Source organism: Neomonachus schauinslandi, chromosome 4 (assembly GCF_002201575.2).
Source record: "Neomonachus schauinslandi chromosome 4, ASM220157v2, whole genome shotgun sequence".
Lineage (NCBI taxonomy): Eukaryota > Metazoa > Chordata > Mammalia > Carnivora > Phocidae > Neomonachus > Neomonachus schauinslandi.
Genome location: NC_058406.1, coordinates 152,708,884 through 152,732,760, shown reverse-complemented (window position 1 = coordinate 152,732,760; position 23,877 = coordinate 152,708,884). Strand labels below are relative to the sequence as shown.

General features: G+C 40.7%; 1 protein-coding gene across 3 annotated transcripts in view; it reads right to left on the bottom strand.

Annotated features, from left to right (window-relative positions):
• The window catches only part of GRHL2 (grainyhead like transcription factor 2), a 150,909-nt gene extending 127,354 nt beyond the window's left edge, over positions 1–23,555 (bottom strand). For 2 of the 3 annotated variants that reach the window (XM_021688703.2, XM_021688704.2), the window contains exon 1: positions 23,217–23,555. In XM_021688703.2, the coding sequence (XP_021544378.1) occupies positions 23,217–23,236 (20 nt within the window). In that variant the 5' untranslated portion in view covers positions 23,237–23,555. The other variant, XM_021688705.2, reaches the window with a different exon arrangement.
• Positions 23,556–23,877: the final 322 nt, after the last annotated feature.

Here is a 23,877-nt window from a genome sequence, read left to right as displayed (position 1 = left end):
CCTTCCTTCCTTCCTTCCTTCCTCTTTCTCTCTTTTCCTTCCTTCCTTCCTTTCTTTGCTTCAGAGACACCAGAATTAATAACACTGTTTTTGATTTTGGCTTGCAAAAAAAAAAATCTGCTTGGTTGGAAGTCAATAGATAATACCTAAAATGGATAGATGAAGAAATGGCAGTATTTATTATTGAGACACACAGAACTGAGTACAAAGGGAAAGCTCAGTATGGTTGCCTCTGGAGACCAGAATCCAGGGAGGAGAATGGGTCTCAGGAAACTGCTATTTTTCACACATCTTTTTAGTATTATTAGGTATTTTAAACTAAATACATTTCTTTGATAAAAATTAAAAATACATGTTACAAAAACACCATGTGGATCATATGAAGCATGTCTGCAGCCCAGAAGCAGCCCATGACTGCCAGTTTTCACCCACTAAACTACCAAGTTTCTGGTGAAATAAAGTAGGTGAGTGGGCCCGGGAACCTCCTGAGGAAGGGATCAGGACCCCTAGCCTGTTCCATTTCGAAGGCAAGGAAGCATGATGACTAAATTCAGAAGTGGTGACAGACCACAGGGCTTCTTATCCCAGCTCTGCTGCCTGTTAGCTCTGGCACACTGAGCAAATCACTTAACCCTTCTGTGCCCCATTTTCCCATCAACTCTCAGAGGTCTGATCTGAGAAACAATTGAGTTAATTCAGGTAGCACACTTAGACTACTACCTGTGGCACAGTAAGCACTCGATCTACACTGGCTATTAACATTAACATTTTAAGGTTTGAAATTATTAAGCCATCCCTGGGAGACTGAAGTGATCACAATGCCAGGCAGCTGGTAAGAGATACCAGGAGTTTCTTTTTTTTTTTAAGGAAGTTTCTTTTTATATTTTATTTTATTTTTTTAAGTAATCTCTGTACCCAACGTGGGGCTTGAACTTAAAACCCCAAGATCAAGAGTCACATGCTCTACTGACTGAGTCAGCCAGGTGCCCCACCAGCAGTTTCTTTTTTTTTTTTTTTAAAGATTTATTTATTTATTTATTTGAGACAGAGAGAACGAGAGAGAGAGCGCACATGAGAGGGGGGAGGGTCAGAGGGAGAAGCAGGTTCCTTGCTGAGCAGGGAGCCCGATGCGGGACTCGATCCAGGGACTCCAAGATCATGACCTGAGCCGAAGGCAGTCGCTTAACCAGCTGAGCCACCCAGGCGCCCCCACCAGCAGTTTCTAATGGGAGCCTCACCAGAAGGAGAGGGGACCATCAGGCTGATGCCTTGGGTGCGATTTGCATGTTCTCCTGTTTGATGTTGGCAACCTCTCCTATCCCAGCTTCTAGCACTATAGGTGCCCCTCAGGGGGATAAAGGGTGTACATGAAAACCCTTAAACTGCCTCTCATCAAAACCTGAACATTTAATGACCAACTAACAATACACCTTAGTTTTCAACAGTGACTCTGAAGGACAGCAAGAGCAAAAAGGGCAGAAGGGATGGAGGCTCCCTGGCCCCATTTTAACAGTATTATTTTCCTGACTCTGTTGTGAACCAGGACTGAAACCTTGACCCAAGTAAGCTGCAGGATTCATGAACTTAATGAAGAGACAGGACCCTGGGAGAGAGAGGGGGGAGAAGGGCAGTCTGAGTGGAGGGGGAAGGCAGCGGGATGCTGATGTGTTTAATTTCAATATTAAAAGAAATTTTTTATTTGTAAACAAAGCTTAAGAAGTAGGAAGAGTGGTTACATACACCCCAACCGCGCGTGGGTTCGTGCGTGTGTGTGTGTGTGTGTGTGTGTGTGTGCAGAGAGACGAGACAGAAAGAGACAAAGAAAAGAAAGAGGAAAGGAGGAGGATGAGAAGGATGAGGGTGGGAAGAGCAGGGAGTAGAAGAAGGAGAGAAGAAGAACAGGAGAGAGAAAAAGAAGGGTTGGGGATGGGGGACAGGAGGACAGAGACTCTAATGTAAACACTCCCCACCCTTGCACTCAACATCCTTCTGCTTAAACACCTCTAGTAAGAAGTCTCTACCTTATAAAACGATTCATTCCACTGCTAGAAAGCTCTCACTGTTAGGAAGCTTTTACTCTGTGACAGTCACTCAAGTGCACCCTGCAGACCTCCAGCACCCTAGAGAGAACTGACAAGGGCCCAGCAGCCACTGAAGCCAGGCCTCCCATGGACAGCCCCCTGCCAATGACTAAACTCAGCCTAGGTGCTAAAGCAGGTGCAGACTGCTCCTAGAGGACTCCTAAGGCTTTGAGGAAACTTCCGTGGACCTAATTCCCCCCCCTCCCACATTCAGAGTCAGACTTGCCTCTAGGCCTGGGGCTCTCCCTGCCTTATCCAGTGCCCTCCCTACACCCCCTCAGAGGACCGTGGGATAAGGCATTCCCTTCATAAAGTCCTTATTTAATTTCATCTTAGTGATGGCTTCTTGGAGGATCTGAATTAACTTATACATAAACTGAGCCAAAATCTTATGTATATTTTACCTGAAATGAGACTAAATCTCATTTTCAACTGTTTGTTCCAGTTCTATCTACATGAACCACTGCCTAAGTCTTTTCTTGTGGCCCCATTTTTTTCTAGTTGAATTATCCATAAAGGCAATGATGAGCTGTCCTCTGTGTGTGTCTGTGTATGGGTGTGAATGTGTGTTTAAGAGTAGGGCTGGGGTGAAGGTAATGATAGGCAAGGTAAAATCTGATTAACAAAAAAAGGGTGAGAAATGAGAAGACATCCCACCGGTAAGAGATCAGAAACTGATGATTTCCTGGAAAATATAAATGCTAAGACTTGGCCTCAAGTAGACAAAGCCTGAATAGACAAAGGAAGCATACAAGAAACTAAAAGGTTAGTCAAGGACCTTCACCAGGCACAGGCAACCTTCAAGGAATAGATCATTCCAACATTGTTTGAATTACTGCAGAGCATAGTAAGACATGGAAAGTTTCCCAACTCATTCTAATCAGCTAGCATAACATGTATATCAAAACACAAAAGACTGCATGCACCTACACACACACACACACACACACACACACAGGTAACAAGAGAACAGGATCAATTACGATGACGATGATAAGGACAGCTGACATTTACTGAGTGTTTACCATGTATCATGGACTTATACTTCATCCCAATGCTGGGAGGCAAGATCTCTTACTATTATTCCTGTTTTATGGAGGAGAAACTGAGGCACAGAGTGACTAAGGGACTTACCCAAGGTCACAAAGGTCATAATTCCAGTAAGCAGTGGGACTGGGGTGAATATAGCTATAAAATCCTCAAAATAATATTGATGCACTGAATCTGTCAGTATGTTTTTACGTCATGACCACACAAAGACTGCTCCAAAAACAACTAGGAAATGTATTAATGGATATCATTATAGCAAGAGAATAACGTAATACGAAATCATTTTTGAGAGCCAAGAAACCTACAGTACCATCATAGTGAAAAGTGAGACATTAAAACCACTTCCTTTACAGAATGTCCTCTGCTACCTACTTTTCAACATCATACTTGATATCCTGAGCAATGTAATAAAAGAGAAAGATTTAAGATTTAAGAAATCTGAAATACTGAAAAGGAGGAAAAAAATCATTATTTGCAGACAACATAATTACTTAATGGACAATCTAAGACTCAGAGAGAGAGGAAAGGGAGATGAATGGATAGACAGGTATTAGAATAGAGGAGTTCAGATGGGTAGTCAGGTACAAGATCACATAAAACCAAGAGCTTTCAAAAACTATATCATATTTAATGCTGAAACCCTAAAGATATTAGACAAGGATGTCCACTCTCACACACCTATTAGTATTAGCTAACATTGTTCTATCGTGATAGATTGATACACTTAGAAATGAGAGTAAAATAAAAAGTATACAAATTGGGAGAGATCAATAAACATCATTTGCACACACTATGACTTCATGACTGGGATCCAAGAGCATCAGGGGAACAACCATTACAAGCAAAAGGCAATAAAATAAGGTGGCTGGATACAAACTAACATTTAAAAGTCAGCATCTTTCCTATATAAAAATAACCAGCTAAAACATGTAAAGGAAGAAAATATTCCACTTAATATGGTACCAAAAAGATAACATACTCTTGAGAAAACTTAAATTTTTTTTTTTTTTTTAAAGATCTTATTTATTTATTTGAGAGAGAGAATGAGAAAGAGAGCACATGAGAGGGGGGAGGGTCTGAGGGAGAAGCAGACTCCCTGCCGAGCAGGGAGCCCGATGTGGGACTCGATCCTGGGACTCCAGGATCATAACCTGAGCCGAAGGCAGTCGCTTAACCAACTGAGCCACCCAGGCGCCCGAGAAAACTTAAATTTTTTAAATAAACTTAACAATAAAGGTGCAAATCTTTGATGAGAAACATCAAAGATTTAAATAAATGAAGCAAGACATACTTTGTCCTTAAATAGGAAGCTATAACATTAACAATAAAATTATTTAAAATTAATAAAGGATACAAAATTAATAAAAAATAACTCATATAATTAATAAAATACCAACTCTATACCAAAGTTATCCTTAAATTTTAATGTATTCCCTTCCTTCTTTCCCACTCCCAGATCAGGATTTCTTGAGAACTGCAGAAGCTGATTCTGAAGTTTATATTGAAAATGAAAGGAAAAAGAAGGGAAAATAACCAGAAAGATATGTTAAAAGAAGAATAATGAGGGGTGCCTGGGTGGCTCAGCCAGTTGAGAGTCTGCCTTTGGCTCAGGTCATGATCCCCCCAGGGTCCTGGGATCGAGCCCCACATCAGGCTCCTTGCTCCTGGGGGAGCCTGCTTCTCTCTTCCTCTGCCTGCCGCTCCCCCTGCTTGTGCTCATTCTCTCTGTCAAATAAATAAATAAAATCTTAAAAAAAAAAAAAGAAGAAAAAGAATGAGATGGCACAGCGCTTTCAGATATGAAAATATTTTATAGAGATGAATGAATAGGTACATAGTTGCTTCTGAAGCATAAATGGTTCAGTCAGTGGAACAGAATAAAGAGTTAAACAGTCCCAAGACACATAGATATTTAATATGTGATAAAAGCTGGATTTTAAATTAAGGGGGGGAAAGTATGTGTTACTCAATAAGTGGTATTGATACAACAGGGTGGCCACCTAGAAACGCAATCAGGTAAGAATCCTACTTCATTTCTTCATCAAGTAAATTCCGATGGATCAAAGTTTTCAATGGAAATGTGAAATCGTAAGTCATAGAATGGCAGAATAAAATTTGGAAAAAAACTAGTGTTGGGGGAGGGGAAGGGTTGTTTGTTTGGAACTTAGAACAGAGAAAGCCTTCCTAAGCAAGGCATAAAACCTAGAAGTAGCCATTTAACAAAACAGATGAGGGACGCCTGGGTGGCGCAGTCAGTTAATCATCTGCCTTTGGCTCAGGTCATGATCCCAGGGTCCTGGGATCCAGGCCCGCATTGGGCTCCTTGCTCAGCGGGGGAGCCTGCTTCTCCCTCTCTCTCTGCCACTACCCCTGCTTGTGCTCTCTCTCTGTCAAATAAATAAATAAAATCTTTTTAAAAAAGAAAAGAAAAGCAAAAAGATGAATTCAGCTACCTAAAAATTAAAAATCTCTGCAAAGCCAAAAATGCAACATAGTCAAAAGACACATAACAAACTGGTAGACAACAGGCTAATCTCTGGGTACATACATAGCTTTTACAATTCACCAGGAAAAGACCAAGAGCACTATGTGATCCAGTAATCTCACTTCTGGGTATATTATCAAAAAGAACTGACATCAGGATCTCGAAGAGGTATCTTCACTTCACTGTTCGTCATGTCACTATTCACAATAGCCAAGATATGCAAACAACCAAGTGTCCATTAACAGAGGAACGGATAAAGAAAAACGTGGTGTATACATACAAGGGAATATTATTTCACCTTTAAAAAAAAATGGAAATTCTACCATTTTCAACAACATGAATAAACCTGGAGGACATTACACCAAGCAAAATAAGCCGGAAGACAAATACTCTATGATTTCACTTACACGAAGGGTCTCAAGTAGCCAAGCTCGCAGAAAGAGAGAATACGATATTGGTGCCAGCAGCTGGGGAGAGGGGGAAATGGGGAGTTGTTATACAACTGGTTTAAAGTTTCAGTTATACTAGATGAATAAATTCTAGAGATCTGCTATACAACATAGTCCCGGTAGTTAACAATATGGTATTATGCACTTCAACATTTGTTAAGAAGGTACATCTGATGTTGTGTTCTTAACATACATACACACAGGGACACCAAAGCCTCTGGGAGGTGTTGCATATGTCTATTGTCTTGATGATGGTGACAGTATTACAGGTGTTTACATATGTCTAAACTCACTGAATTGTACATTAAGATATGTACAAATGTTACATTAAATACATGCAATTCTTTGTGTATCAATTATACCTCAACAAAGCCATTTTTAAAAAAGGCCAACAACAAAATAGAGTACCAGGCAAAGAGCATTAACAGTCCCCCAGGGGAAAAAATATAAATGGCTTTTAAATATATGAGGCATGCCCGGGTGGCTCAGTCGGTTAAGTGTCTGCCTTCAGCTCAGGTCATGATCTCCTGGTCCTGGGATCGGGCCCCGCATTGAGCTCCCTGCTCTGCGGGGAGCCTGCTTCTCCCTCTCCTTCTGCCCCTCCTCTCACTTGTGCTCTCTCTCAAATAAATAAATAAAATCTTTAAAAATAAGTAGAAGTAAAGAAATGTAAAGTAAGGGAAGAGTTGCAATTTTTCATGTTAGCAAAAATTTTGAAGACTAATAAGACCCATTACTTGAGGGTAGGCAGAAATGGTTATATTTAAACATTATTGATTAGAATATAAATTAAAGTAGCAATTTGGGGCAACAACCTAAGATTTCAATATGCATAGCCTTTGCTCCACCTCCATGAATTCATCCTTTAGCCACGCACATATTCATACTGTGGAATACTGTGCATTAAAAAAAAAAAAAAGTGTTCTGGATTGACATGAAATAATCAAAACTCATGTAACAACATGTGTAAAATCGTTTATGTAGAAAAAAATGAATATTTTTAAAACTCTCAAATACACACACATTCATATGTGATATAATACCTAGAAACACATTTAGAATTCTGTACAACAAACCGTCAAAATTCTGTTGAAAATGGTAGGAGAGAAAGAACTATAGAAGGAGTATTTGTCTTTTTTTCTCCCTAAATGTACAGTTATTGTGTAATGAAATTTTTAAAAATATTCATATATTTTAATCCAGTAAATTCCACTTATAGAAGTTCATTCTAGGAAGCAATCTAAAAATCTTGAAAGGGTTTTTATAAAAGTATGATTTTATAACAGTAAGAACTATGGGAACAACCCACATGTAACCTAAACCTAAGTCAATAACAGCAAACCCACAGGTAATGCTCTGTAGCCACTAAAATATTTAGGAAAAAAAATCATAAAATCATGGACAAATACTTCTAGGGTTAGATTGGAAAAACAGAGAAAAATATGCAATATGACCAATCACTTAAAGATTCCCCTTCCCTGGCATAGACTGCTTTATAATTTTTATGGGGGAAGGCCATTATCTGTACCTTGCAAATGGTAGACTTCCTAATCAAACAATTCTTAAATTTAAAGCCTCAAGAAAATTTGAAATAACAGGAGAAAGTATAACATGGATCACACGAAATCCTAGATAATCAAAGAATGTATTTAAAATAATGAGTTCTAGGGCGCCTGGGTGGCTCAGTTGGTTAAGCGACCGCCTTCGGCTCAGGTCATGATCCTGGAGTCCCTGGATCGAGTCCCGCATTGGGCTCCCTGCTCAGCGGGGGGTCTGCTTCTCCCTCTGCCCTCTTCCCTCTCGTGCTCTCTCTCATTCTCTCTCTCTCAAATAAATAAATAAAATCTTTAAAAAAATAAAAAATAAAAAAAATAATAAAATAAAATAATGAGTTCTACCTTCAAATGGAATTAAATATTTTTTTCCTCCTTAATGAGTAGCCAAACTAATTAAGCTGAATCTTCCTTTTCATGCCCTCTGTTAGGTCTTTAGGGAAAAAAAGAGTTATATATCCAAAAGGTTAACCATAAGAGGAAGATGGAAGAAAACAGCCTCCACAATTAACAAACCAGATTATGGGTTCCTGATTTTAATGCAGCTGGCTTTAATGCCACCAACACTTTTAAAATAAATTTTTAATTGTCCTAGATGTTTTAATGTTATACCTCAGTTTAGAAAAGTACCAAGTAATTTCCAGAAATTGCCAGTTTCCACAGATGTTACCTGTAAAGCCTCAAGCAACATGCATATGACAGAGAATACAAACACGTTTTAACCCCATAGCTTTAGAGGAGTTTTTTAACATAAAGTTTAATTACAGAGCCCTAGAGATTTATCTTTGAAAAGTGATTCCATTCTAAATAGCCCATATCTAAATAGTAGATAAACAACCAAAGTGAGTAGATAAACAACCAAAGTGTTTCTTAAACCGCTAATAATAGACCCCCCCCCCCAAAAAAATGTGAATGGATGAAAGCCTGGCCATACCTGAGAAATGAAAAACAGCGACAGGTCTTTTCAAATCAAAATAAAGCAGAAAATTTGAAGACTTGCACTATTTTGTCTTATTTTGGACCTTCCGGCCTCCAACTTTCCCACAACTAATTACCTCCAAAATGGAAGGCAAATGTGCATTTTTTTTTTCTAAATTACTTTTTTCTAATTATATTGTTTAAGATTCTCAGACCTTACACTAGTAGTCTGTTTCATCATTGTGGTCTCGGCACCTGGCATGGTGCCCAGCTCTGTGCCTGGCCTGCAGGCACTCGATAAATCACAAGGTGGAACAGATGTGTGTGGTGACCACTTATTTGTTGTTGTTTGAATATAGTCATCCTGTACTCGGTCATCATCAGTCAGCTTGGAGATATAGTCTCCTTGTCCCTTGATGCAGTTCCCTGAACTTGTGGTCTTTGATTAGGGAGATTGAGTGCGGACCTGAGTCGTTGCTTTAGTTGGCAAAGAATGGGTGCTGTGAATTAGGGACAGTTCAGACCCAATGACTCGTACTGAGAGAAGAGACCATGGCTGGGCCTTCTGCTAACAGACTCTTTTTACTGATGCTAAACTCTCTACAAAATCCCAACAAGAGCTTTTAAGATTGTCAAAATACTGTATATATTAAAAACAATACATAAAGCTCTCCCGAGATAGAAAACACAATTTGAGTAAATGGAAAGAAATACAGTCCCAAATAACTTACCATTTTCACCCTATCAAATTGGCAAAGACTATAAAGAGGATAATATGCATTGTTGGGAAAGGAACGAGGAATCCTTCTCCTTCAGATACACTGTTGGTGGGAATGTTAATGAGGAGAAAATATCTGGATGGCAATTTGGAAATATGAACCAAACATTTTTAAAAACAGCATGTCTTTGATCAGGAATGTCTATTCATTGCAACATTCTTCAAGGACATAACTAAGAAGTATGTGAAGATTTCTCTCTAAGGATAATCATCCAAATATTGACTTTAATAGTAAAAAACTGAGAAAAAAATCTAAATGTATGACAGTAAAGAACCGGCTAATTTGGACTTTTCCATTCCATGTAGAACGATGGGGTCATTAAAAATATCATCATGGAAAGTTATCCATGATCAATATTAATTTAAAAGATAAGTTATTAAACAATATGTAAAGATCTATCTCATCTCTGTACACATTTGTATGTACATACAAAGACAGTAAAAATATAGATGTCAAAGTGTTAGTAGTGTTAACATCTCTGTGTGGTAGTTTTGAAAGTAACTGTATATTCTAATGTTTTTACAATTAAGTATGAATTAGTTACCTTATCAAGGGTCTTTTTTTCCCAAGGGTCTTTCAAATAACCTTAAAACTAAGGCTAAATAAAGGAAAAAATTTTAATGAGTTTTGCAAATCATGATTAGAGAGTCACGAAAGTACTCACATACACACAAGAGCTATATTATCTGACATCAAAAAATGTAAAGCTCTGAACATTTTTTGAACCATGAAATTAAATGACAAGGAGTTGGGGAAATGATAGCCAGAATTTTGACAAAAGGGTTAATAATTATAGCTGTGTAAAGAGCTCTCACAAATCAATAATAAAAATACCAGCATCACAGTTTTCTTTTTCTTTTTTTCAAATGAGTGAAAAATAAGAAAAGGGCACTGCTAACCCATATGGTGCATTCGTGCAGATGTTGAAAGGTGCCCTTTTCCCTGGGCAGGGGCCAGAGGGAAGCATAGCTGGATCTCAGCCCCAAGGTCCCCTCATCTAGAACACAACAACATAACCATATGTAGTAGCTAAGGCAAGAGCCAGATCTTCAATAAAAAGTATAAATGATCAATAAACATCTGAGAAAATGTTTAACTTCATGAATTATGAAACTGAAAGTTACAACAAAAATACACTTTTATTTCGCCTTTTGAACAGGCAAAAAAAATTATAATTCTCATTTATTGATGACATGTTGTGACACTCACACTGCTGGGAGAAAAATTTTTACAATCTTTCTAGAAGTCATTTTCAAATTATGAATCAAGAACCTAAAAATATTTATGTCTTTTCATTCTTATACTTCCAGAAACCTATTTTAAAGTAATAACCAGAAATACAAAGATTTATGTATAAGCATGATTTATAATAATGAAAAAGCAAAATGACCTAAATAAAAATAGAAGATGATTGATTTCATCTTTAAGTGTTATGTAGAAGAATATTGAGACTAGTAAAATGCTAATAATACAGCATTAAATGGAAAACCCAGAATGGCATGAATGATGTAAAAATAAAGGGATCATAATTTGTATACTCTTTTATAACCACATTCATATGCAGGCATTTATTAGAAACTGTAAGAAAATATATAGTGTTAGGATCCTGGAATTATGAGTGATTTTTCTTCTATCTACCTTTCTCTAGTTTCCAGTTTTTCCTCAGGACCATTTATTATGTTCATAATCAGAAATAAGTCTTCCCAAGAGATGGTTCTTTAAAAAAAACACACATGCAAATGCAAAAGTGCCTCATAAAATAATTACAATGAAAGTCAGCCTGGGAGATGGCCTTGGAAGCAGTTTAGTGGGTCATTCAGAAATGGTGCAAAACAGTGATTTATAAAATAGTCCATCGTATGTTCAGTACAATAAAAATCTCAGAATCGTAACATTTTCAATTTCCTCCATATTCCAGGAATATTTGGTACAACAGTAACAACAAAAAAATCTGGTTAGTCCTGAAGCTCTGAATAGTGTTCGATTTTGTTCACCTAGCCAAGCATGGATATGCTGCAGTAGAAAAACTCACAACTTGTAATTAAATGTATCCCAGGTATCTACCACACACGTATTTCATTGTTTAGGAAGGATCAGGAAGACAAAAAAAAAAAAGCATATGGGTCTTTTAAATGAGGAAAGAGAAAAACAATCCCTACCCCAGTTTATTTCAATTTCAGGATACTAGAAGCAATCAAATGAATTGTGTCCCAAAATGTGTGGGCATTCAAAAAGCAAACTTGTGGGTTTTGTGTGGCTGAATAGAATACAAACCACACCTTTTAGGTTGTTCACTAAAACTGAAAATAAATACAGGATGAAAAGACAAGCTCTTCGTTCATCCCCCCACAAGTCCTGTAAGAATATGTGCCTTTATTTATTTAGACGTTGAACATTGAAAGAAAATAATGATTTTTGAAAATTTAGGACAGTATATGAGATCTGATGAATTTCTGCACAATAAGAAGAAACGTGGGGGGGGGGCGGCAGGCATGAAAGAGAGAGGGGAAATTGCAAATTTCACTTTTGAATCCACAACCAAGAAGTATACCTACAATGAGTTTCTGTGTCACAAACTCTTGTGTTGATTCCCACAGCCAAACATTGTTTTGGTTTGCTCCTATTTGCAAAGTTCATTTCCATTTTTTTTTTAAGCCTCTCCCCACTCCGTGTTTTTTTTTTCCCCCTGACATAACTTCAGTGATTCTGTAAGGCCATTTTCTCTCTCAAGTTCCTGTCGTGTACTTTTTGTTCCTCTGCTGTGGATGCTCCTTGGATATGTTGATAAGCAAATAATTTCACATTTTCTACAAAGACTCCATTAAAGAGCCTGTAGGAAATCCAGTGATGCAATCTCATACAGCTTAACTAACAGACTCCAGCGTGCATCTGGCATGATCTATGTACCAGCTTGTAGAAGCAGGTAGATGAGTCACACACTCGGCCCTCCAGCGAAAATGCAAGTCTACGTTATGGAAAAAATAAACTCTTGTTAAAAAAAAAAAATAGAAACTCAAACTTGCCTACAACTACTTTTTATTCTTAAAGGAAGTCGTATTCTGCCCTCTCCCTATTACTCCTAGAGATTAAATACAACTAGACTCACCACCGAGTCTAGAACAGTCAGGTGGAGTCCGCCTCCTCTACAGAGAATTTTCTTCCAAGGGAAACTACGCGGCCCATACGGCCTACTGAGTTGGAGTTTCTCTCCTCCTTAGCCATTCCCCCACTTCAAATTATATGAGGGTTGGAAACTCCTACACCCATTTGTGCTATTTTGAAAAATAGTTGGAATCTGATAATTGGGCAAGTCCCAAAATACAGGGTTGTTGAGACATAAACCCAACCAATCTACAGGTGAGTGAGGCAAAGTGCAGAAGACAGGCGGGGCCCACCAGCAGTGAAGTGCAAGGAGGCATATGCCTGGATCAGGAGAGAGGCGGGACTTCTGTGGGGGATCAGATCAACTCTACCTGGAACAAGCAAGCAGGCAGACTTCTCCATTTTATTTAGAGTACCTATGTGTTATTTTTAAATGTTTCCATGGCAGAATGACTATTTTAAAGCATAACCTTTAAATTTTTCTCTTTTATTACAAAAGCAGTACAAGCTCACTAAAGCAAACTAGAAAAACATGGAAAGGCACAAAGCAGAAGTACCTATAATTTCTCTACACAGAGAGCAAACCACTGTTAACCTACTGTGAGATTATTATTATATATATATATAATATATATAGTAGTAGTAATAGTAGTAGTAGTATTTAGGTTTTATTTTCTATGCCTATAAACATCCCAGTAAAATACATCATGAACATTCTCTCCTGCCATTAAATATTTTTCCATAATATGATTTATAATGCTTCCAGAGTATCCGACCATCTTACTGAGCACAATTTACTAAACCAATCCTTTGTAGCTGGGCACTTAAGAGTTTTCTGGGGTCGCCTGGGTGGCTCAGTTGGTTAAGCGACTGCCTTCGGCTCAGGTCGTGATCCTGGAGTCCTGGGATCGAGTCCCACATCGGGCTCCCTGCTCAGCAGGGAGTCTGCTTCTCTCTCTGACCCTCCCCCATCTCATGTTCTCTGTCTCTCATTCTCTCTCTCTCGCAAATACATAAAATCTTTAAAAAAAAAAAAAAGAGTTTTCTGATGTGTCACTTTCAAAAATAATGCTACAGTTAATATTCTTGATTATTTCCTTAAGACAAATCCCTAAAACTGGAATTCAGGTGTGTTGTCAACAAGTAGGCCCATTTTAGCCGGTTTTGCCAAAGGGCCTTCTAGAAAGTTTGTAATAATTTATAATCCTCCTAGAAATGTATTTTCCCCAAACCCAGCTTTTTATAGCTTTTGTGAATTATCTACTCATGTTCTTTGACCATATTTCTATTGAGGCATCTGCACTTTATTAAAATGCTTTCAAAAATATATAAGATACACATATTTTTCAAAGTAGACATCAAGATTCCAAAGCAGCTAAAAATCATGGTCTGCAGAAGTATAAATGTACGTAAAGGGTCATGTAACCTATAAAAAGTCCTCCAACATGAAAACCTTCCAAAAACTACAATCCATTATCCATTTTGTCCTGGTACCAATACTGACCTCAGAGAAAATTGACTTCAGAGACCTTACATTCTATATATAAAAAACACAGTAAGATACCAGAGAAGGAGATTTTATTCCACACCTAAATGAATGGTCATTAAGTGCCTGATGTGAGATAATATATTACCTTGTAATTGAAGTGAAACCACAGATACTATTCTTACCCTTGTATTATTTAATACTTTCTCTGAACATTTATTAAACTATTGGCTTGGTAATATCGTCTGGAAATGGGTGTCCTTGAATTATGTTCTATTAGGAGGAAACGGAGTAGGGAAGAGGAGGAGAGGGGGAGAAGAAAAAGGAAGAAGAAAGAAGGGGGGAGGAGGAGCAAGAGGGAGGGAGATTGGAGAAGAAGTTATCCCATTTGCTCTAGGTTCTCAGCTTTCTAAATTTTACTCCATGTTCCATCCATTCCGATACTGCCTCACTCTCACCCCTCAAACCTGCGCAGAAGAACCCACTCCCTAGCCCGTCTCTGGAAAGAGTTCTCAGCGTACCTGCCAGCCCTTTTTTATCTGATTTTCTTGTACTCTTTATCTACCAGCCCAGTGAAGCTGTGCAGGGGTCCTCTAGGTAAACCAGATTTTCCTTCCTAGCTGCCCTTCTGAATTCCATGCGGCCCTCTGAATTCCTCCCACCTGCCATAAGTCTGTTTCTTGGTCATCTTAGACCATCTTTTATTTTGGTAAAGGGATGAGGGTGGCATGGCAGGGGCAGGGAGCAGGTCCCACTGTGCCCAGTACTTTCCTATCTTGTTAGCATCCATCACTGTTTCTGTGAGCTGCCACTAGTCCAGATCCCTCTGGAGGGAGAAGATGAGACTCACAGAATGATGCAGCAGGTGATTATCCTCAGAGATCATTTATTTCAACTTCATTTTACAGATGAAAAATAATGAAAACAGAATTGTCTGATCTTATGTTAATTATCTTACTGGCAATTCAGGAAAGAGGCAAAAGCTACCTTTGTTCCTTGCTTATTTGAAAAGTTAGATCCAAGAAGTACAGAAAGCAGTTATTTTATGGGGCTCACTGAACTGAGAACTAAAAACAATGATTTGGAGTGAGTGTGGGAAGGAAAGTCCATTCCAACTCACACTAATACTATCAGAATCTTAAACAGGTGTTTCATACATTCATGTTTCTATTTTAAGAAGTAAATAAGCAATGCCTCCCCTGTTCCCAATCTCCCTTCCCAAAAAAAAGACAGCAAATTTTTTTTCAAATTATCAAAATGTCAGATTTTCAACCCATACTTACAACCTCAACATGCAACACAGAATAAAGAATGCATGGCACTTTTCTCTTTAAACCAAACTTTTAGCTCCAAATCCAATGTTTGGTTACTCGCATGCCCTGTGTGATCTCTACCGCTCATCCTAGCTCTAGGATTCTAGGCTTCAAGGTAAAGTCAGTATCAATTCCCCAGGAGGGCAGATAACCACATGCCATCACACACTAAACTTCAGTCAGGAAGAGACAGACTCTCCCTCTACTAAGAAAAGTGCTGGCAACGCACAGTGGCTAAAGCAGTTTCTTTCTGCTCTTTCTCTTCCTCTCTTTTCTCCATTCAGAGACCTTAAAAAACAAGATTGTGGCCCCGGGGGGGGGGGGGGGGGGGAGCCATACTTGTACATCCAGCGTTCAGATGAAAGGCAGGCGCCAAAGTAGAAAGAAGCAGCAAGCAAATCTTGCTTTCTTTTTCTGCTCTGGAGGGTGTCTGCATTCACACTTGTAAAGGAAGCATTTCCTTGGGAGTGAATGTGAAGTCAGATCACTTTAAAAATGCTCCCCACAAAGTTCATTGCCATGTTCATTACAAAGTAAAATAAGGCTCTTCATCCGCTGCAGGCAGCAATTGCTTTCCACTGAATGCCCATTCAAATGCATGAACAATCTCCAAGACCGACTTATTGTTGAAATGTACATTGAAATCCCCTGAAATGTACCAGCTTTTCTAATATTCTCCAAAGAACTCTAAAAAGGTGTATTTGTATGGTATATAGCAGTTCAAAATGTGCTGTTTTTAGAAATAATGTTACTGTAATCCTGGTAGTCACCAAAACACAACAAGTTAAACACTTTTAAATCCTCTTCCCACTAAAAATGAGTGGGGGTAGGGTGGGGGTTGGGAGGTAGATCCTCAAAGAGATACTTTCTTATTTCTATCCCATTTAATCCATTATAGTACAGTCCTTTTTACCATTTACCATTAAAAGACTTACAGAATAAAATGTAATTTCCTAGTATTGAATAGATGGATGGATGGATGGATGGATGGATGGATTTGAACCGAGGAGCTGGGACCTCTCTAAAGGATGGAAATACGCAGGGCAGAGGGAGAGAAAGGTGAATTTGAACTTTGGGGGCCTTCCCAAGACCTGTGAAGCTGTCTGAGGGACTCCCAAGTACATGTTGTTGTTACTAAGCAACCACTAGTCCTCCTGGGCCAAAGCAAAAATTCCTATTCAACCTGTTGCTGCTCGCTAAGGAATTTTTCCTGGACAGGTTTGCCAAACCAATCACTACTCAATTTCGGTTTACACTTAGTTGTTGTAATTGAGCAGCAATCCCTGAATACCTTTTGAAAAGGAAGAGAAGGTCCACACCCTGATATGAGGCGAGGCATCATGAGTGAGGACTCTAATTTAGGATTAGGCTTTTCTTATACTAAGAATAACTCAAAAGTAAACATTTTCCAAGGTTAAACTCAGTTGACTTCAATTAGATAAGGCAACATCATCTCTGCCATCTTAACTCTTGGCTCAGGTCGCAAGGATGGGGTGCTGATGCTCAATGTAAATGCTAAGAGAATGCAGCAAAGTTCACTGACTAAAGTAACATCTAAAATCAGATTCACATTTATCTCAATGCATAAAAGATGTGCATGTGTCAATTTCCACCAAGTAATATGAGAGGGAAAAAAAAAACCAAGAAAGCAGCATCAGGAGACAGACCAAGGAAGAAAGGAAGGAGGAAGGGGGAAAATATTCTTTATCCCAATTTTTCACTTTTTAACCAGAAATGTGTACCTAGTTATATCCAAGTCACAAAGAGAAACCAAAGCACTTGCTTGAATTACCTAAACCTTTTTTAAAAAAAATAGATTTAAAAACCTAACATCAAAATAATAATCTTATTTATCTATAGATTTTAAATAAATACCTCTTGTGTTATTGGGTATTGTTTAAATGTGCCTATGTATGTTTGACTTACCTGAACACTTGTTTAAATTCTCCTTTTGACTTTGCAGAGTCTAATAGAAATTGCTAGATATAGCTCCTCATCAACTGCTCCAGCACCAACTCTTAATCCTCCTTAAATCAGATGGCACTGGGCCCATTTGGGTGGCCTGATCCTGGCAGTCAGTTTAAAACAGGACCTAATCACAGGACAACAGAAGGTCTAGTACCACCTTATCAGGGTAATACTTAAAGTTACCATTAGCCCTAGAAATGAAACTACAACCATCATCCCATTAAATCATTTCACCAGGGACCAACATCAGATTGGAACTTGTTATCTTTGACTTTGTGCTACAAAATAGATTCTAAATTCAGTGAAATGACTGTCCCTAGAAAAATGAACACTGGTTTTAGGTTCTAATGTGAAACTATAGAAGGTCAAGGCTGACCTTCTAACTCTAACCTAGTTCCCTAGTGAGTGGGCTCCAGCCTAAAATCTGAGCTTGCTTACTGAGCTTAGCTACAGGCCCAGCAGAGGCCCACATGGGTGACATCACTCCAAATGAGGTCTTTAGCAGCTCTGGAAATATATGACCTGTCAAAAGGACCCCATTCTTCCAGAAGGGGCAGTTCATCAAAACAATGAAAGCAAACAAAATTGACAGGAGGCCAAAGAATTCTAAAGCCAAGTTAAAATTATATCAGAAGCTGCTTAAATAGGATAGCACAAAGAATGTAAAATAAAGCCCCCAGGTTTCATTTCACTGACACGCTGGATAAACACCTGAGAAGTCAGTATATAAACTGAATTTATTATGTAAAGTCACATCAAGTACTCACTTAAAGCATGATCTCACTAACTAACCCTATCATAAAATGTACATTAAAATGCAGCTGGGACAATTTTTAAATTCAGATGCTGTAGCCCCTCTGATTTCACAGGTCTGGGGTGAGACCCAGGAATCTGTAGTTTAACCAAATGCATCAGGTGGTATTTTTGTAATCAAAAGAGTTTGGGAAGCAATGATTTAAAGGATTTCTTGGAGGGGCGCCTGGGTGGCTCAGTCGTTAAGCATGTGCCTTTGGCTCAGGTCATGATTCCAGGGTCCTGGGATCGAGCCCCGCATTGGGGCTCCGTGCTTTGCAGGAAGCCTGCTTCTCCCTCCCCCACTCTCCCTGCTTGTGTTCCCTCTCTCGCCTGCCATGTCTCTCTCTGTCAAATAAATAAAAATCTTTAAAAAAATTTTTTTAAAAAGGATTTCTTGGAGATTTCTATTAAGCACAATGTACATAAACACAGCAGTGTATTTATTAGGCACATACGTAATTCAGCTTTTTTTAAAGTCAATCCAAATTTTCATCTTGTTGTCTAGCATTTTCTTATTTTTCACGTAGGTTAACTTTGCCTGTATATTACTTTACTTCATTGAAGATACCAAGCTAACCAAAGCATACTGTGGTGTTTCACTTCCAAACACAGTGGATAAGTCTGTGTTTTGTGAAGGATGCAAGTTTGCAGAAACTGAGAGACGGCAAGAGGAAGAAGGCAGGAAAGGCAAGCTTTATTTTGCAGGAGGTTAACATCAAAGGATTGAGATAGTGGCTAAAAGGTGGTAGGTTTCATTAACGCAGAGTGACAGAGCAAACACCACCTGTACTTGGTCCCTCTTCTTCAGTTCTAATTCCCAGCAGTCTTTTAGGATGTGTGTACTTATTCATCTCTAAATTAAGGAGCGTGCAGAATTTAATCCATTGTAGGGAAAAGAACACGAGCCCTTAACCATTAAACTGGTGATACTTCAGGAAAGAGATAAGACTGATGCTATTAGCTTATTATTTACTTACCTCTCCATTGCCAGGATCATTTATAAGTATGATTTTTCTGTTTTTGAATATACAAATATCTGGACTATTAAGGAGAGAATAGATTTCATTAGTTTACTTAATTACGTCCCTGCTTTACAGGCTCCTCTCTGAATATGCCAAGCACTCTCCCACCTCAGGGCCTTTGCACTTGCTCTTCCATCTGCCTATACTCTTGTCCCAGGTATCTTCAGTGCTTGATCTTTCACTTCTTTCAGGTCTCTGCTCAAAGGTCATCTCATTAGAGAGGCCATCCCTGACCATCTTACATACAATAGCTCCCATTATTCTTAATCTCTTTAGCCTGCTTTTCTTTCCTTCATATCACTTATCACCCTCTAATTTGTTATGTATTCTTCTTGACTGATTTACTGTCTGTTTTTCCTCCTACTAGAATGTAACCATTCTGAGGGCAAGGACTCTGTTCTATTCACTAGTGAATTTCTTTCTTTTTTTTTTTTTTTAATAAATTGTTTTAAGCCACTAAGTTCGGGGTTTTTTTTTAAGATTTTATTTATTTATTTGAGAGAGAGGGAGTGAAAGAGAGAGAGCACGAGCAGAGTGAGGGGCAGAGGGAGAAGGAAACTCCCTGCTAAGTGGGAAGCCCAACGCGGGACTGGATCGCAGGACTCTGGGATCATGACCCGAGCCAAAGGCAGAGGCTTAACCAACTGAGCCACCCAGGCACCCCTCACTACTGAATTTCAATGCCAGGATCAATGCCTGGTATACAGTGGCACTCAAGATTTATTTGTTGAATAAATGAATAGATATTTTTAGTGGTGTGAGGAAGATATGATTACTTCTTAATATTTGTGATTTTAAAATATATTTTATATAGCCAAATGGAAACAAACATGCATGTATAAAACTAAACAGTAGAAAGTCTAATTAGAATGTTTTATCCCATTACCTGAAAGTTTATACCATTCAAAATAGCTATAACTTTGAGCATTTTCTGTTTCCTTTCTAGAATAATGGACAGACTCCTTAAAACACATAAGATGACCAGAAGAAATTATCCTAGGCAAAAGTGGGGTGAATAGCGAGGAGGACTGCGATATCAGGATCTGATGAATACATTATTGTATTTACTTTGTGACTTTTAGGCACTTACCAGGTATTGGCTTAATTAAAATTATGTCTGTTCATGTCTCACCTTCCATGACAGTGTGAGCCCTTTGAGGACGTGGCTCACCTTATACATCTTTTTACTTTCTCATAATGCCTATCTGAATGTGTTGCAAATAGTTCATAATCAGAAAACATTTGTGTAATGAAAAATACCTGTGGGTATCAAATAAAATTATATTCATATATGTAATATTATATTCTCCCTGAATATATTTTATATATTTTGGCAATAAAAAAAAAGTTTCTAAATCTATCACTGCCTTGCTAGAATACACAAGCTTGTTGACCAGCATCATAAATCTTCAATAAAATTTAAGGCGGAACAGAGAATCTTCAAATATGTACAAAGACAGGCTGTCCTAAAAATACTTTGCTTTAATTAGTGATAGCATCAACATTACAGAACATAAAAAGCAGAACGTTTCAATCTGAAAAGTCCATAACCATAAAAAAGATGATGCTACTTCAGTCCAGACTTGCTACCTGGAATTATCGTCCTATGCTAGCCAAAAGATTACCTACACTTTGATGGGTTTATGGAAAAATATCCTGTGTGTATTCTTTTAGGTTACTTCTCGAAAACAGACAGGCCCTCTAGGTGGATTTACCATGAAGCTGATAAAGCTCAAGCTTCAGGACTCTTTGCTTGCTCTCCTGCTCTTTTTCTAAGAGCCCACACCACCACCCCACCTAACACCCACAGTTGCATAAGCTTCAGGCGGGTGAAACCCAGACCCACCCTCTGGTCCTCCATTAGAGTATTAACATTAAGAAAACAAAACTAGAATTCCCAAAAATAATCCAAATATCATTTAATTTCAAGCATTTCTCAATAGTCCAGGCAGAGAGAGGCAAGTGGGGTCCAACAGTCTTTTATGGGTATTCTTATTGGCATTACTTTTCCCAGGATACAAAATTAAGTCTTGGAAAGCGTGACTAGATAAAAGCTACCTTCATTAAATGTAAGGATTTGGAATCCCAAATAGTTATTACCCATAAAAATTAAGTAATGCATCGTGGTAAACCAGATTGTTAACGCAGAACTTACTTTCAATACTAAATAAATTGTCTGTTGGTGCTAGGTATAACAGGTTAAAATAAAAATCGACCCGTTTTCATTCCGAATTCATTTGAGTCACGCTGGATTACAAAACTAAGCAGTGCAACCAAATGTCAATCGTGCGATTTAATTAAGGAATTGCAAGAAGTTTTATTCGATATTCACTAGGTTTGCAACCATTTTTGACACGAAGATCAAAACAATCCAAAAATCTTGCTGTCACCTCCGGCTTTTGGCTACTTAAGTTTTCAAGCTCGAGTAGTGATTTCCACAAGGCTACAGGGAATGTGGGGGTGATGGTAGGGGTATCCTCCTACAATCACACACCTTCCTATCCCTACTTCTACCCTCTTCCAGCGTTTTTAACACCAGTTCTTCCCGCTCCGGTGTGTACCAAGCAGTTAGCTTTTCGTTGGTGGGTAAAACTGTACTCATATCTGGTAGTGGTTTGGGGGGGTTGTTGTTGTGGTTGAAGTGTGACAGCCTGTGTCGTTGGATACGCCTACTCTACCAGCGGCTTAACTTTGAAGATGGTCCACCCCTCCACCCCTGGACAGGTCCGCAGGGCATTCCCGTTGCCCGCTCAGGGTCGGTCAATTTGGGACTGGTCCCGGGCCACTTACGAGAGGCACCGGCGGCCTCCAGGCGCCCAGTCCTTGCCCTGGCGGAGTCACCCTCAGGAAGGTCTCCTTGGGGTAGCCACAACACCAGAGTAAAGTTACCAAGAAAAGCAAAAAGGTGGCCCATACGCACTTCCAAGAGGACTCGGCCAGTTCCCAGCCCGGAACGCGCCCGAGAGGGGGAAGGGAGTGTCGCCACTTAATCCCGAGAAAGGCCGCGGGACCCACCTCCGGCTCCCTCCCGCTCCCGCCCTCGGCCCCACCTCCCCCTGCTAGCACAAAGCCGTCCCCAAGGCGGGGGCCAGGCCTGCAGGAGGCCGCCGGGACGCGACCGGACCGGGGCCCGGAGACCCGCGAGTCGGGCCGCGCAGGCCGCCGATCCCGGGCGAGTCCAGAGTTCCCGTCCCGGACGGAAAGGACGTGCTTGCCCGCACTGCCTTCGAGGCGCGGGAAGCCGGACGCTGCCGCCCGGGCCCTCCGCCTTGGCATCCCAGTCACCCGAGAAGGCCCGGCGCGACCCACGCTGCCCCGCCAGCCACGCCCGAGGTGGCGGCCGCCGGCAGGGAGCGCCTGCGCCGGCCGGGCCGCGGAGGGCCGAGGGCTCGCAGGGGCGCACACGTCGTCCGGACGTGGGTGACTCGATAAGTGGCAGGGGCCTTTTCGCGCCCCACGGAGGTGCAAACTCGGGGCCTCAAATCAATTCCCCTCACTTCCGTAGGGCCCTGTGCTCCCGCACCTGAGGAGGGCGAACAAACAATGCGGGCGGGTGGGGGGACGGGGAGGGGAGGGAGGGGGCGGGGGTGCGACCCCCGCGACCCCGGCCGCCCGGCGCCTCGCCTCGCCTCGCGACAGGGGCGCACACGCGGGCGCGCACACACGCACTCTTCTGCCCCAGTACGGGAAGATGGCCGTTTCTGCTCCAGTATAAAGGCTCTTTGTTGCGCTCACACAAAAGCAGCCAAGACCCGCTCTTCTCGCAGGCCCTTTGCACAAATCGAAGGAACTCAGATGAGTTTCCAAATGGCCTTAGAAGCCTGAAGCGGTGGGAGCAACTAAAGAGAGGGAGAATAACAGGCCTCCCGCCCTCACCTACCAAAACCTCTGTCAATATGCAAGTCCTCGCCCGGGGAGACCGGAGCTGAGCTCATTCGCAAGGGAGGAAGGAGAGAGGAAAACCTACTTTACTATCAAGGCCCAAAGGGGGTATTAAACATTCACATTCTTGTAGGGTTTCTCCCCTTAACCAGGGTAGAAACATAATCTGGAAAAGTCTGGATACACCAAAAAGAAAAAGAAAAAAGAAAGAAAAAAAAAAAAAAAAAACACCAACAATAGCAACTTAAAAAAAACAAAAACAAAAACATAACAAACCAGTTGCCATCAGCCCAAAGCGGTAGTAGCAGCAGCCGGCGCGTGTGATCCACTTACTTGTCCGACTCTTGTGACATGTTTGATCCAATGAACTCGCTCCCCTTTTCCTGGAGCCTCAGCCTCTGGTGAAACTGGACTTTCAAGTCTGTGCAGGTGAAGGTGTGTGAGAGCGCCCGAGATGGCAGAACAAGAGCTACAGGTAATTCTGCTTTTCCGTCCCCCCTCACCACTCTCGCTCGCTCGCCCGCTCGCGCCCTCACCTAGCCGGAAAGGTGGGATAAGGGGGGGCCCCTCACATGGGGCCCGAGCTCGGAGGCGGCGGGGCGGCACGGAGTCCTCCGGGATCGTGGCAATGGGCAGCCACAGAGCAGAAAGTGGAGGACTTGGGCGGCCACAGGTAACTTTCTCGCAAGGAGCTGAATTCTTTCACTAAAGGATACAAGCCCGAGGGACGAGCTGCACGGTGATTGGCTGCGAAGCTCCCTCAGGTGAGCTGCCATTGGCAGAGGCGCGCTCAGGTAAGGCCCTTCTCCAAGTGCAGGTAACTCACTCCGTAGTTTACCTGAGTGGAGCGGCGGCACGCTTGCAGCTCTGCGGCTGCCCGTGGGAGCTGAGGGTCAGGGCTAGGAGTAGACTTCACGCCACGCTTTCGTTCTTCCTGGAGGCCGGCCGGGGGTGGGGGTGGGGGGGCAGGGGAAAAAAGCAACACTTGGAACCA